This window comes from Mytilus edulis, chromosome 3 (assembly GCF_963676685.1).
Source record: "Mytilus edulis chromosome 3, xbMytEdul2.2, whole genome shotgun sequence".
NCBI lineage: Eukaryota > Metazoa > Mollusca > Bivalvia > Mytilida > Mytilidae > Mytilus > Mytilus edulis.
Window position 1 is genome coordinate 39,298,606 of NC_092346.1, and position 15,746 is coordinate 39,314,351.

At 30.8% G+C, this 15,746-nt stretch overlaps 1 protein-coding gene across 1 annotated transcript in view; it reads right to left on the minus strand.

The window, feature by feature from the left end:
* Window positions 1-331: 331 nt before the first annotated feature.
* LOC139516462 (integrator complex subunit 7-like) overlaps window positions 332-15,746 on the minus strand; it is a 30,394-nt gene continuing 14,979 nt past the window's right edge. The window contains exons 8-20 of the mRNA XM_071306598.1: window positions 15,185-15,310; window positions 14,701-14,816; window positions 14,401-14,500; window positions 13,547-13,680; window positions 12,729-12,911; window positions 12,221-12,361; window positions 11,660-11,854; window positions 7,024-7,127; window positions 4,898-4,963; window positions 2,973-3,084; window positions 2,292-2,390; window positions 1,515-1,697; window positions 332-932 (exon numbers count right to left, since the gene is read on the minus strand). Coding sequence (XP_071162699.1) covers window positions 684-932; window positions 1,515-1,697; window positions 2,292-2,390; window positions 2,973-3,084; window positions 4,898-4,963; window positions 7,024-7,127; window positions 11,660-11,854; window positions 12,221-12,361; window positions 12,729-12,911; window positions 13,547-13,680; window positions 14,401-14,500; window positions 14,701-14,816; window positions 15,185-15,310 — 1,808 coding nt within the window. The 3' untranslated portion in view covers window positions 332-683. The remainder of the gene's footprint in view (window positions 933-1,514; window positions 1,698-2,291; window positions 2,391-2,972; window positions 3,085-4,897; window positions 4,964-7,023; window positions 7,128-11,659; window positions 11,855-12,220; window positions 12,362-12,728; window positions 12,912-13,546; window positions 13,681-14,400; window positions 14,501-14,700; window positions 14,817-15,184; window positions 15,311-15,746) is intronic.

The window sequence follows — 15,746 nt, forward strand, 5'->3', positions numbered from 1 at the left end:
CCAGTTTGAACATTGTGTTCAATTAATCTGCAGGTCAACCAACTTGCCAACCAAAGGTAACAATTACAACACAGGGACAATATGCTGAAAATAAGATGAGAATCTGTATACAGAATTAACAACCAATAAGACGAGATTTTGGTCTACATGGTTTCAATTTACCACTAATATTTTTGATGCATTGTATCAATTTTATGAAAATGCTAGGTGATTAATATAAGTTTCATGGAGCCTCTAGTTTTTGTGTTTCAGAAATAATATTATGTCTGATAAATTGGTATTTCATGCTTAATAATAAATTTCAAGAAAATATCTGACCATAACTCAATGATTGTGTTTTAGCTTTTTATTGTTGTAGCATAACAAATTCTTTAGTACTAACATCTAAGTCTATATCTTTGAATTTTCAAAATCAACATATTTCCTGTAGTAATCATTCATCATTTCGTGTCCTTTTATTTTTATTTATGACTTTTTTCCATTTCCCATGCCAATTCAAATCAATATACATAAATCCAGCTATTACAAACTACATCATATATGTAACATGTGCTTTAGTAGAAATGTTCTCAACTGGTCACGCTACTCAAAGCAGACGGACAATATAAACATCTGGTAAACATTTGACATTTCTGATTGTTTCTGTTCATTGGTTTTTTATTACATATTTCCAAAATGAGTCTCTACATCTGTCCAAATGAAGTTCTGCTAACTATTATTTTAGGTTTTCTATGAATTGTATCATCATATGATTTAAAGGTCATTGTAAATTGAGGTCCTGTATTCCACTTAGTTCCAGCATCATCTAAAACTAAACCTCTGATTTGAACACTGTATTGTCCAGCGACGGGAAAAGATAACAGAAAACTACAGGAGAAATAGTCTTTATGTGGTCGTACTGTTTCTTCATAACATCTGTTTGGATCTTTCACCTGCAATTAGGTCAAAAGTATGACAGCTGTGTGACATAAGATTACTTTTGACAAAATTGTTTTGTGTTATTACCATCTTGATATATTTAATGATGAGTTTTTATTCTAGAGCAAATGGGCTTGATGTTATAAAATCACTTAAACATGAACTAAAACCAAAAATTTAACAAATCATTCAACCATTAAATGTAGGTGAACATCATCCTTGGGAGTTTACATCTTGGAACTCATCCAAGTGTAAACAAAACTATATCCCTGAACCCCTTTATTTAGCTCTGTCCTTTTTTGCCTTTTGACATATTTGTTAATCTAGATCAATCTGGCCTTGTCTTATATTTTATGCTACCAACTAGTGATTTTTGTGTTTAAAGCATTATAGCTTTACTTTGTCAGGCAAAGATGGCCTTCAATGGTTTTGACTTTTCCGTCAAGGCCTTTATGGATCATATGCTTTCAAACTGTTTTTACCTTGAATGTATCTGATGAAGATTATACAAAAAACATACATGTGTTTTGTGCATGGAAATCATGTCACATACAAATTATTTTAACAACTGTTTCTTGTGTTCTATAATATTCTACCTTTGTGTCCGTATTATGTTGTTGATTAGTTATTTCTGTTTTTACGGCTATACAGATTTGACTAACTTGTCTAAACATTTGTTTCTTGTGTTCTATCACACCTTCAACTTTAAGTGTAAATAAAGTGTTATGATGTACAAGTAATGGTTCCATTCTCATGTTCTGTTGAGGTGTAACTGCTAACTGTAAAAACAAAGGCATACATTGTACAAATGAAAAATTATTTTTGACACACATATAATACTAGGTCTTATTGGACATTTTCTTAAAATGTAAGCAAATCTAGATGCATATTTTCAATTGGCAAAATCTAAAGATTAAAATGTATTTTTAGCAATAATATCTTTTTTGATTTGATTGATTTCTATAATTAAAATATGACATGCATTTTTTTTTGTAGTCTTAAATTGCAGTGTGGTGATTTTTTTGTTGTTGCCCAAAGCTGAAGTGACTTTGAGATGAAGAATAGCAATAAAAGTGATGTTCCTTTACTTTTTGAGTATTTTTTTGTTGTGCATTTACTGATTTTGTGACATGGATGGATACCCCTTATCCTTTGTTTTTCTATTATACAGGTTGACACATTTGATTCTTTAGTTAGTAAATTGACAAAGAATGGATTTAAAGTGTCTAAAAATAACACTGGATTGTATGACCAATTATATTATGTCCCTTTTGTATCTTTCGTCCCTCTTTTAAGCTGAATAACAAGCTTAAACAGACCAACCATGTATTATGGTTAAAAAAATATATATTGAACTAAAAAATACAACTTACATTAAGTTTTGTTGTTTGTATGCTCTGGAAGAAATATCTTGGATATCTAAATGGTACTTGTAACAAACTCTGTACACTTTTACTTAGGAAATCCATGTGCTGTAAAAAGGGGGCTCATGAATTTACAAATATTTTACATGCAAAACTGATTTCAACACATTAATGTCAAACATTTTGATAGAATAAATAATGCAGTAAACAATTGTTAATAATTACAGTATAATGGTTTTAATGTTCTTTCAAGCAACTATTATTATTATTAAGAAACTAAGATTCAAACTCCCTCTGGCAAAGTTGATTCAAGATGAATTTGGATATTATGTTTAGGTCGTTTTAGTCATATAGCCCCAAAATTGCAGTGCATTTACGCATTTGGCTCTCAAATGGTTGGTTTGAGCATTTTTATGAAGGTTAAGCCACAAAAATGCTTCAAAAGCTCGAAACTTATAAATTGTTTATTTCATTCAAGTCCATTTAGAAAAAAAGTAATTAAAATTTACAAGAACATATGTCAAATATATTAGTTCCCTATGCAATGAGACATAATTAAGTTCAAGAGATGAAATTTACACCATGTATTTTAAATGTTGATGACTGAACAATTGAAATGGAGGTACAGACATAAATAAGTTTTTAATTTTAATAGTAAATTCTGCATATCAAACAACAATTTTGTCGTACCTCATGAGTTAATGCTTGGCTATTAGTTTTGAGTATATGGTTCAGATCTTTCTGTATGTTAACTAGTGTTACTGACAAGACATCACTATTCTCACTAGTAACAGGGAACAGTCTGAAATAACAATCATATCATATGTAATACAGTTATAACTCTGGAAATTTCAAATTAAAAACAGGGCAAGGCAATTTGTATATCAGTAAATAATTACGTTAGATGTATGTTTCATTATAATACTTTATTCTGATTCGCTAATTGCACATTACGTGTTATTCCGTAAGCAGTTGCATTGCTCAATACAACTTTTCATTCATGATAACACGTGGTCCAACAATAAAGTGCACAGGTGAATTAAATAAAAAAATATATAAAATTCGTGTTTTCATGATCACAGGTAAAAAATGTAATTAAAAGTATTGAATGCTTCTTTTTTAACTTTATAGGGTTTTTAAAGCGTTGACCGTGCACACATTTTTAGAATGAAGCGCTTCCGCGCTTCATACAAAATGTACCTCGGTCAACGCGTTTACACCCCAAAAAATTTACAAAAAGCATTCAATTCTTAAATAAAACATTCAATCAGGTGCTAAAACTACTTGTGGTAATAGTGAGGGCCCTCATGGGGTTTTTGATTATGTGATTACTTGGCCGTTTTTTTAACGATTATTTGATTATTAAGGTAGATAGGGTGTCTTCCTCCATCTTGGATTTGAAAATACCAGAAAGCAAGGTCTAAATCTTTAATAGAATGTGCAAATGTTTAGAGTAGTAGGTAATTCATGTGTAAGAACTTCCACTTCGATATAGAAAATGACATGTTTTATCATATTTATGGTTGTATTTTACAAAAAACAGAAAAAAATTGTTTAATCAATTTTTTTTCCAACTTTGCAACATAAGGGGAGGCAACTCAAATGCAAGGGCAGATAATTCAGATTAAGGTACTTTTACTATAGAATGTGTTAGGAATTTACCTATTTTATAATGTAGCAAGAAAACGGGTCCGGTGACCCCATTGTTTCTTTTTCTTAACTGAAAGCATACTATTAAAGCCATCTTCTCATATGTTATCTCAAAATTCTATGGTGTAGATTACGCTTTATTGCAGAAAATTGGGTTTTCCATGCATAATCTATACAAAATTTGTCAATTTTGAACACCGTGTAGCGTGAAAATAAGCCCGGTGACCCATTCTTTTTATTATTTTTTTCAAAAAAGCATGATATAAACTACATTTTGGCAAATTATTAAAAAATTCTATGGATTATAATTTAGACACCCCATCTACCTTAAGCCAAATATTTCATGATTATTTGATTACCTAGGACTGTATTTTTAGTTTATGATTATTTGATTACTAAAGATAAGCAAATATTTAATGATTATGTGATTATATTGGCAAAAAAATGGTGATTATGTGATTACTAGGACCCCCCCATGAGGGGCCTCAATAGTCTAGTGTTTTATACTTGAAGCAAGCTGAGTGTTTGTAATTTTGAAGTTTATTATACCTCTCTTAAGGAGTTAGGTTTTTGTTCAGCACTGATTTGTTTTTGTTAAGGATAAATTATCTTTGTACATTTTATAACTCCCCTGATATCAAATAAAGGAGGATGTCAGTAAAACACAAAATTGTTTAAACCCTGCCAAAAGTAAATGTCAATGTCTGACTCCATCCATGTTCATTGTGGTTTTGTATCACATTTTTTGGTGCATGCTCATAGATTTGGGAGTCCTGATTTAGATATTTAAATATTGAATAGTCACATATTTTTCACTGCAGACATTATGTCTAGTTGTCTTTTGGTTTTACACAACATTGTTATGTTCACATCTGCTTGACATGTATCCCTCACGTTCTTATACTCTGTTTTTCTATGATACATGTATACCATGTATTTATTCCTAAATATTACTTTCCCCTTACCTGGAGTTATCTGTTGTTATAACTGATGATACTCCAGCCTTCATTACTTCACAACAATACTGTAATCTTTATCAGTGGTTAAGAAAATGTTGTGATCATAGTTTTTAGTGTCTTATCATGTGTTTAAATTTGAGACCAGGTATGGAACTCAATTACATTAAATTGAATAGACAATTTGTTTAATAAAGCTTTATCTATAGACTTTCATTTCAAAACCACAGAATAGCACATAAATCTCAAAAGAATGGGACTATTAATTAATTTTGGTCAAAAATGCACATCTTGCGGGTATATTCTTATTTCCACTGACAAATCTAATTACAAAGGATTAAAATTTTAAAAATTTTACAAATCTTTCAAAATTACCAGAAGTTGAATGGTATTTTGTGTATTATAATTAATGACATCCTTGCTAAACAGGAAAAAAAATGAAAAGATAAAAGTTTTCATTGTTTACAGGGGAAGTAATATTTTGAAACTATATTTCACCCTGTTAACTCATAACCAGGTGCTCCGCAGGGCGCAGCTTTATACTACCACAGAGGTCGAACCCTGAACAGTTGGGGCAAGTATGGACAAAACATTCAAGCGTGATACAGCTCTGAATTTGGATTGTGATCAAATTTTTGACATTACATGGTTTTTTTTTACACAAAACAAATGTCAAGATTTTACAAATCAATTAAAGATTTCTTCTTCAAACTTTTTAAATCTAAAATTAAATAGTTGACACAGCATAGGTTTCTGACACAGAATGAATGTGGTCTAATGAACTTTCTTGCTATTGCACAATACTTGAGATGGAATCCTGATTTGGACCAACTTGAAAACTGGGCCCATAATCAAAAATCAAAGTACATATTTAGATAAAGCATATCAAATAAGCCCAAGAATTTAATTTTTGTTAAAATCAAACTTAGTTTAATTTTAGACCCTATCAAACTTAGTTTAATTTTAGACCCTATCAAACTTAGTTTAATTTTGGACCCTTTGGACCTTAATGTAGACCAATTTGAAAACTGGACCAAAAATTAAGAATCTACATACACAGTTAGATTTGGCATATCAAAGAACCCATTTATTCAATTTTTGATGAAATCAAACAAAGTTTAATTTTGGACCCCCATTTGGACCAACTTGAAAACTAGGCTAATAATTAAAAATCTAAGTACATTTTTAAATTCAGCATATCAAAGAACCCCAAGGATTCAATTTTTGTTAAAATCAAACTAAGTTTAATTTTGGACCCTTTGGACCCTAATGTGGACCAATTTGAAAACGGGACCAAAAATTAAGAATCTACATACATAGTTAGATTCGGCATATCAAAGAACCCCAATTATTCAATTTTTGATGAAATCACACAAAGTTCAATTTTGGACCCTTTGGGCACCTTATTCCTAAACTGTTAGGACCAAAACTCCCAAAATCAAACCCAACCTTCCTTTTATGGTCATAAACCTTTTGTTTAAATTTCATAGATTTCTATTTACTTATACTAAAGTTATGGTGCAAAAACCAAGAATAATGCTTATTTGGGCCCCTTTTTGGCCCCTAATTCATAAACTGTTGTGAGCTCAACTCCAAAAATCAATCCCAACCTTCCTTTTGTGGTCATAAACCTTGTGTTAAAATTTCATTGATTTCTATTAACTTATACTAAAGTTATTGTGCGAAAACCAAGAATAATGCTTATTTGGACCCTTTTTTGACCCTTAATTCCTAAACTGTTAGAACCAAAACTCCCAAAATCAAACCCAACCTTCCTTTTATGGTCATAAACCTTGTGTCAAAATTTCATAGATTTCTATTCACTTAAACTAAAGTTATAGTGCGAAAACCAAGAAAATGCTTATTTGGGCCCTTTTTGGCCCCTTATTCCTAAAATGTTGGGACCAAAACTCCCAAAATCAATCCCAACCTTCCTTTTGTGGTCATAAACCTTGTGTTAAAATTTCATTGATTTCTATTCACTTTTACTAAAGTTAGAGTGCGAAAACTAAAAGTATTCGGACGACGACGACGACGACGACGCCAACGTGATAGCAATATACGACCAAAAAATTTAAATTTTTGTGGTCGTATAAAAAGTCAAGGTCTTCCTGATTGATTGCAATAAAGGATACTGTGTCACTGTATATAAGGTTTGTGGGTCAGCATCAAAACATGTTAAGTACAAATCTCCAAATTTCTGTTTTAGATTTTCAAAATCTCTCATACACTTTGTTAACTAAAATATAAAATGCATACAAAATGTAGATATTATTAATCAAAGTTTATTTCAATAACTGTTCTAAATTCATTTTCTTATATGTCCTGTACCAGCATCAGACATTTAAATTGTTTTTAAATGCTTTCAGAAGGAATTAAATTTGACAAATAGAAGATTTCTAGGTCAAAAGTGTGAGTGTTTTGTATAGTATAGAAGAAATCACATTTGTCCATTGCCATGGTGGAAATGTGACATCGTCTTAACCCCTTGAAAGTCACCAATGACCTCACAAAAAGCCAATGGAAATGTTATATTGACTCATGATGCTGATTTCCCAATAAAATAAATGCAGTCTTTCGTATTAGTTATTATTAAAGGGAAACTTCGCAAAAAAATCAAAAATTAATATTATGTTCATTCTGTATAAAAATGCTCAAATTCATAGATATTAAAGTTTTATTCTGCTAGATAAGCGATCACCATCGATTTTAAATTTAGAGTATCAATTCTCTGCGTTCGGCCATTTTGTCTTCTTTCCTGATTAATAACAACTATATGTCTATAAACCACAAAGGAACAAAACTACAGTAACCGATGTAGTCGTAATTGCGTGTCGATATCTTGTCAATCGTACGGTTGTTTTATCCGACTAACTAACTTGATACGGAAAATATTCTTATTTTTTAAATTACCATGGTCTGCTGTTTTTAAACTGTTGATATTGGAATTAAGAAAAAAGTCAAAGTTGAAATCATAAATAAGTGTTCCGTGAAAATTGTTTTCTAAAATCTAATTTGTTCATAATTCTTTAAAGTAATAAACTTTTTTCAAATAAATTCTGATCTTCTCTCATCTGATCACCAGCATGGCTAAAGGTATTACTTCCAAAGGTATTGTGAGGAGTGTGAGGTGACACGTCCAGGTGTTCAAGCGATTTCCTGTCGGGCTTGCAAGTTCATGCATCGTTTCACTTCTGCAAGTATTGATCAGTGTACACGGCCGATAACTTATAACTTTCCATTTTGAACTATCAGATGTATAATATACAACTCTGTTTTACTTGTCATTACTAAACTCATACCCTTGTTTATAAATAACATTTCTGGTGTAAAGAATATTATTCATAAAAATATAAATAATACCCAAAAAATAAGATTTGATGAAATTAAACTCTATTTAAATATTTTTTCCAAGGGTGAATTTGGGAAAATGTAATATATACTCATTGTCAATAGTGAAGGACAGATTGGAACATACCAGAAATATTGATTTAAAAAAATGTACGCACTTGTCCACGACTGGGTAGAAAGTTACGGAACTATAGCGCAATTTAAAATATATACATGTATACATTGAACATAAGAAAAAAACATATATTTTGAATAAATTGGGGTAAAAGATTTGTAAATAGACTAGTCCATGTATGCCAACAGTATGTAATCATTGAATGTCGATAGACTATTGTATACCAGAAGAAGAAGAAGAAGAAGAGAACCAATTTGATTTAAATACAGGTCGATGTATAATTTGCTTTGGTTCATCGAAGTTGTGGACATAGTAAAATCACAGATTTATATTTCAATAAGATTGTTCACAAACAAAGGAAGGAATTCGTCATCACAATTGTTATATATGCCACTGGACGAACACTGATTATCTCCAAGGGATGTGAATATTTTGGTGGGAAACTATTGAGTATCAAAGTTTCAAATTAATTTCGAAATTTATTTTCTTTCTTGGTATTCAATAACAGAAAAAAGAATAAATTACTTGTCTGCTAAATAGGGGTATTCTTGTCAGATAAAAGACTTTTAGTTATATTTAAAAAATAGGGAAATATGACTTTAAATTGGTTCTGTCTTTTTTTTAAACATCGTTAAAAAGATGTGTGTCTAAGGTGAACGCCACAAGAACCCTGTAATACTAGTACGAGAGTATAGCATGTAAACATTCCTTCTCAATAATATGGTTGTATTGGAAAGCTTTTCAGATTGACAACTCATGGTCCGATATGCATGTAATATTTGCCACATGACGCCCATAGTTCTTTCTACCATCATCATCTTATTCTTTGATATTGCTGTAAACATCGATGGTTCACATATACACTTGTGAAACTTAATATATAGACGAAATTTCTGTATAGAAATGAATCTACATCTCACAAACAGGATTTTCAAATAATGATTTTGAGTAATCACCTTACAAACCAATATAAACTTATGGCAAGATATAACCATGAAGGAATTTAGTTTTTGTCAGACGCAAGAACTCATCACTATCATAGAGACGTTACGCACGGTATTGTGTCGCAAAACATAACATGTATAATTGACAAATTTGACGCCATATACTAACTTTGACATTTTGTTATCAAGAGCGGAACCTACTCGATCGACTTTTATCAAATAAATACCATAAGCTGAAGAAATGTTTCAAATTTACCATGTATAAGGCAATTAATTACGTAAGGATATTATTTCTGATCTGTGATTAGATGAAAACAATTTACAAATACAAATTTTTCCAATTTTATTTTGGATAGAATACATAGCAACCTTTAAAAAAAATCTTGCTTTGGGAGGGACACATGAGAAGATAAATTAAGTTCAATAAAATAAATGTATGGTGCAAAAATTTATAGAATTATCTTAAAATATGAAAAAAATGTCCGGGCCTTTCTGTAGATATATGGATGTTGGTGATTTATTTTTTTTATAGGCAAATGGTTGCTGTTCTAAAATCATATAATAACGTAATTTTAATCAGAACGCATTACCGTGCGTAACGTCAAACATATATGTATATATGCATGCAGTTTCAAATATCAAGAACAAGAGGTCGATGTCGATAGTCCGTTTTCTAACTGTTCAAAGTTAGACATGTCACTTGTTCATTCTTGGAAGCCTTCATATTCCCCGTCCAACGATGGGAACTCTTTCTGGTTGTGTTGACTATAAATGCTTGTATGGTAATTCTGTCGTTTATCTGTACAAGTGGTTGCCTTTCCTCTCCTTTCCCAACAAATAAACTAACGAAACGCTACTAGTCTGCTTTCTCTGGAGCTCATCCTCAATGGCGCTTATACGTCAGGAAACTTACATGTATACTAATAATGATTGTTTCAAGAACAACGATGTATGGACGAACTATTCTAAATTCATCAATATCAGTTATGCATGACTTAAATATAAGTTTTATTACAACTACTGTATTACTTATTTGGATTAATGACGGCTATCATGTTCAACATTGCACAAATATTATCATAGAATTTTAAAAAAAAATGTACAAAAATCCTCAAAAAAATAATGCCTTAGCTTAGATAATTGGTATTCTTTTCACAAAAAGTTCATGTAAATGATTGTCAAATGAATTTAATTATGTAAGAATGAAATGTTAAAAAGAAACTAAAAAAAAAATCATGCATGTTGTATGTTGTATTTTTTTTCAATTAAAAACTTTTAAATTGCGATAGTTTTATGAGCATTTAAACACAGCCAGATTTGAATACAAGTTAAGAAATTCCGGTAAAGTCAATGATATCAAACAGATGTGCAATGGTATATCAAATTGAGTAATATTGCATTTAGTTTTTATTAAAGATTAAAACTACTATTTTTTACTTCATATTTGAATCTTTACGCCAATTGCCGCTAAGAAAGTAAAAAAAAATTGTTTCCTTTTATTTTTATACACTTTCGGAATTACGAATCTGAATTTTATTTTCAATTAATTTACACAATTTAATTATTGTATCTTTATTCTCATCGTGTATTAAATCTTAGTGTATTAAATACAGCATACTCTTTCTAATCCTTTCTGTCATGTTATCCTTTCCAAATAACAACATTCATACCTGTGTACGCTTGAACTCACACCTACGGCTAAATAGCTACAAGGTAAACGAATTGACCTCAAGCCGAAAAATATACAGTGACCTTTACAAAATAATATACACACTCTGCTCACACATTAGTTGCATTGAAATGATTATCAAAACAATAACGGTAAATAGAACTGAAATATTTTCAGTTCAATTTCAGTAAAAATGTTCAATAAATATTTTTTGAAAAAAATCTCAACAATAATTAATGAAATTTATTCGAAAACATTTACTAGAGATAATTTCATAGGAGTTTAATTCAATCAATACAAAACGGTATATGCATATTCATTCATTCTTATATTGTGGTTAATAACTACGACCATTCGTCAGCTGTGCGCTTTTAATTATGTAAATTGTCGATAAGCTATAAGAGTTAAACAGATTTTATTTTTTCCCAGAATTCAACACATCGGGCTAAAACGTCACGAACCACTCGAGAATTCAACCAAAAAAGTTACAAATACTTGATTTTCTCCGTTATTAGAAGAAATATAAATTTAAAACTTTGCAAATGTGTTTTTTATGTTAAGATCAACATAATTAGATGATAAGTAAAAAATCGCGGAATTTCCCTTTAAGTATTTAACAAACTGGGATTAGAGGTCACAGCCAAACGAGAGAATCAGAAAAACTATTAGATGCACTGATTACTTTGACCTACCTGTGACAATATCTGACCACAGCGTGATATTTCTTGCCCATTCGTGAGTGCTAATGCTGTAGCTATGGCAGGTGGAGGACATGTCCTGAATGTATTACAGGTCTGTATCAGTTGAGTCAGAGCCTGGAGAAGTTCTATCCTCAGATGGACTAAATCAGTCTGAAACTGCATCGGAAACACTTGTGTGGAAGCAGCCTGTAAAAAAATTGCATATGCTAGAGGAACTTAACAAAAGGCATTACTTATAAACAGAGGAACAGTGATCACATTCATGAAGAGTCATTCCTGATGTTATATTTTAAGTCATATACAATTTTGGGATGTATCATTTGCTTTTACTAGCTTCAACATCTTATATAATCAATAAAAATTTCAACGCTACGTTTTCTGACAGTGTTCTCAGAGCAAATTTAAACCAACATCAATTATTTAAATATGCATAGTTTTTAGATGGAAATTTGAAAAAAAGGTATGCTATCATAAATGATTTTGAAAAACAGATTGTACAATATCTTCATTCTTAGTTACAATATTTTTATTCTCTAAGAACTTAAAGCTTACCTTTAGCGAAGAAAGAGATTTTTGATAACATAATAGTGTTTTTGTCATCCCACTGTCATCTTTCTCTTTCATCAGATAACTTTCACCTTCACTTATTTCTTGTAAAGCAACCATCCAAAAATGCAGATGTTCTGAAGCAACCTACAAAAAGAAAATAGGTATAGAATTATTTTTGGGAAAGGACAAGGATTAGGTATATTATGGGGCTTACTTGGACCTGGAAATTCTCCTATAAAACATTGCCTCATGTCATTAAAGCATAAGAAGAAAGGCTTTTCAGAAAACAAAATTTTCATTTAAATGGCAAATCCTATTCATAGTGTCGACATTGTTGCAGTAGTAAACCCTAATTGAAGAGTTGAATGAAAAAAATATTAATAATGTTCAGAAAGAGCAAAGCACAAAATCAAGAATCCACAAGCTGGGGTCATTGAAGCTCAATGAATCTAGAGTTAGTAAAACTTTATTTAAGAGTGATTTAAGTGCATTTATTAGTATGTTTACTAACCAGATGTGAGAGTGAACTGAAAAGATCAGCTGCAACAGGGTGCTGTCCATATCTCATAGCCTGTCTGGCCAGTTTATACATAAACCAGGGTGACTTATGTCCATTTCTAAGTATCAGTTTTTGTATTTCAGTTGGGATTGATTCACTACCTGCTGCTTGGAATATCAACGTTCCTAGGTATGTCTGTGATAAAATATTGGAAATGATATTGATAAAAGCCTACAAGTTAAGTTACTTTGTTTTGCTAACTTTGTTGTAATGGAATTATACATTACTGTTATACAAGTGAGAGGTTTAGCTAGCTATAACACCAGGTTAAATCCACCATTTTGCACATAAGAAAATGCCTTATCAAGAATATATGACAGTTGTTTTCCTTTCAATTAATGTGTTTGAGCTATTAATTTTGCCATTTGTTATAAAAGACCTCTCCGTTTTTGGAATTTTTCTTGGAGTCTGAAACTTTTATAATTTTGATTATTTCAAAAGACCTTTTTATTTTAGAGAATATTAACATCATTACTGATTCCAGATTAAACTGATAAGATCTCATAACATGAAATCCTAAATTACGATCTTGTATGACTGACATGTATAGCAGATATGCTTATTTTAAGTCCTAATTCATTATAAAATCCTATACTTTTTTCATGTGATTATATGCTTAAATTTACCTTCATATTTAATAGATGTCGGAAAAAAGAATGCAGAGGATGTCAATTTTTCATTGCATATTGTGGGAAAGAGCTTAAGTTTATTACCAATTTTACTGTTTGGAAAAGGCAAAGTAAATCATGGTCTTATAATAATAGCCTTACCTTAACTTGACCTTCTTGACAAATGGCACTACTTTGTAACAGTGAGAGAATGTTGGGAATTATCTCCCTTATGTATATATGATTTTCTGAACCAATGGCTGCTAGACCTTCACACAATATCAAAGCATGTTCCTCTGAAAAAAAAAAATATTTGAGAATAAAACTTCTCAAACTCAAATATTTAATTTCATTTCAATTTTTTTTGTGTCGGAACTTCAGGAATAAAAACAAAAGTTTTATTTTATTTTAATTAATTGTCTCCTAGAAAACTTGCTGCAGAAAAATATTTAACTTAACCATGCTAAAAAATTCAGATGATTCCGGAAAAGGGTTGCCAATAACTCAAGTGTTGGTAGGTCATTAATGCATTATATTACCAATGTTATTTCAACTGATTGGGCGGAGCTTTTGTTTTAATTTGAATAAGGACAGTCTATTTGAAGATAGGTGTGATAAGAATGATTGCCGTTATAATTATTACTGATTTCTAATCACCTTTCACTGTCATCAAAGGAATTTACAAAACAATGACTGGACTTCATTGATGAGTTTATCCTAAAATACCTATCCTTATATATGTACCATGATAAATCCATAATTAACCTATTAATCTCCCCGGTGATACAGAAATAAATGCATCTAGAATGCTGTTTAATCTGTTCATATTATTTCATGTGTTCATAGAGTAATAACATAATACCTTAATTTTTTCTTAAAATATGTCATTTTTGCACAAAATTTGTATCTGCCTCCTACATATAATTTCTACCAAGCATGACATGACAAGCTATGTAAGTTTTTGTACCTAGTGCTGGCAGATTGTTCTTTATTTGTCACAAATATCCTCTACTTACCACTTTCAGTTGTCTCTAAAAGTTCTACGATTTCTGACAAGAAGAACATGGTTGTATCTGGAAACTTTTTAACCAGGTGTACGGCACACTGTAAACAAAGCTGTAATACAAGTATCAATAATATGCTTTTGTTAAAAATTTTGCAGGGACTGTATATATTTACTCTCCTTGTTGATATAACCCTTTTTTTCTCATATTGTTTTTTGGTGCATTAAACTTTTATGATCAATTTAATTTGGTGGATGAAATTTGCTCCTAAAATAGCAAAAAGTGTTTGTCAATACTTTCAGAAGATTTTACCTTGAGAACTTTTTTATCTTCTTTTGTTGTACCCCAGACAGATAAACAGCACTGTGTTGTTATTGCAAGTCTAGCCCCTTCTACTGGGTCCTGGTCCAAGCGAAATAATTTCCGCTCTGTACAAAAGAATGCAATACATTTTCATAACCATGCTGAATAATTTTCAAACAAATCAAGGAAGTAGTTTTAAAGTTTTATAAATTGATGGAAAAACGCAGGACTAAAAATTAGCCACAGAAAATATGCCATTGAAATAGCAAATAACATCTAAAAAATGCACATGACAATATAGTATTAGCAAGTTTTTTTCAGAAACCCATGTCATAAGTCTTTAACATGACAAAAAAAAAATTACCAAAATTTATTAGCCATACAAACAAACTGTTGATAATTTCATAGTTATAAAGTTATGTTGCTTTTTCCTATTTAGACCTATCTGACATTCATTCTGATCAATACTCAAGGTTAAAAAATAATAACTAACTGAAACTTTTGAAACAAATGGCAATGTTTGTGTAGAACTCCATGGCTTTGGCTGATAATGTTGGATTCTGGGATACATAACATAGATTACACACTTCCTGAATTTTCTGCATGTCTGCTGCTGATACTGAAAAATAAAGATTGTGACAAAATGTTTAACTATTCTTCTTTACATGAAGCCTGATGCAATTTTATTTTATGCTATTTACATAAAATAATATATCATATTACATGCCATCCTTAAAACTACATACATTCACCTGACCCATTGAAGTTACACTGAAGGAATGATTATTATCCATCTTAACAATCCAGGCTCTGGAAGCATGGTTTTTCTCACTGTGATGAATGCCCATTGATGGCTTTAGGCTGTGTTTACTTTTTTGTCAGGTTTTTGTATCTTTCACACATTTCCCAATTTCATTCTCTATACACCTTATCGCTAATCCCGCCTGACCCGGGCGCTTGAACTTTTCACGCATACAACAATCATTTTTCCATTGTGGTGTCAGATATTTTGTTTTATGATGTCAAAATTTTACGGGAACCCGTGTGATATCCAG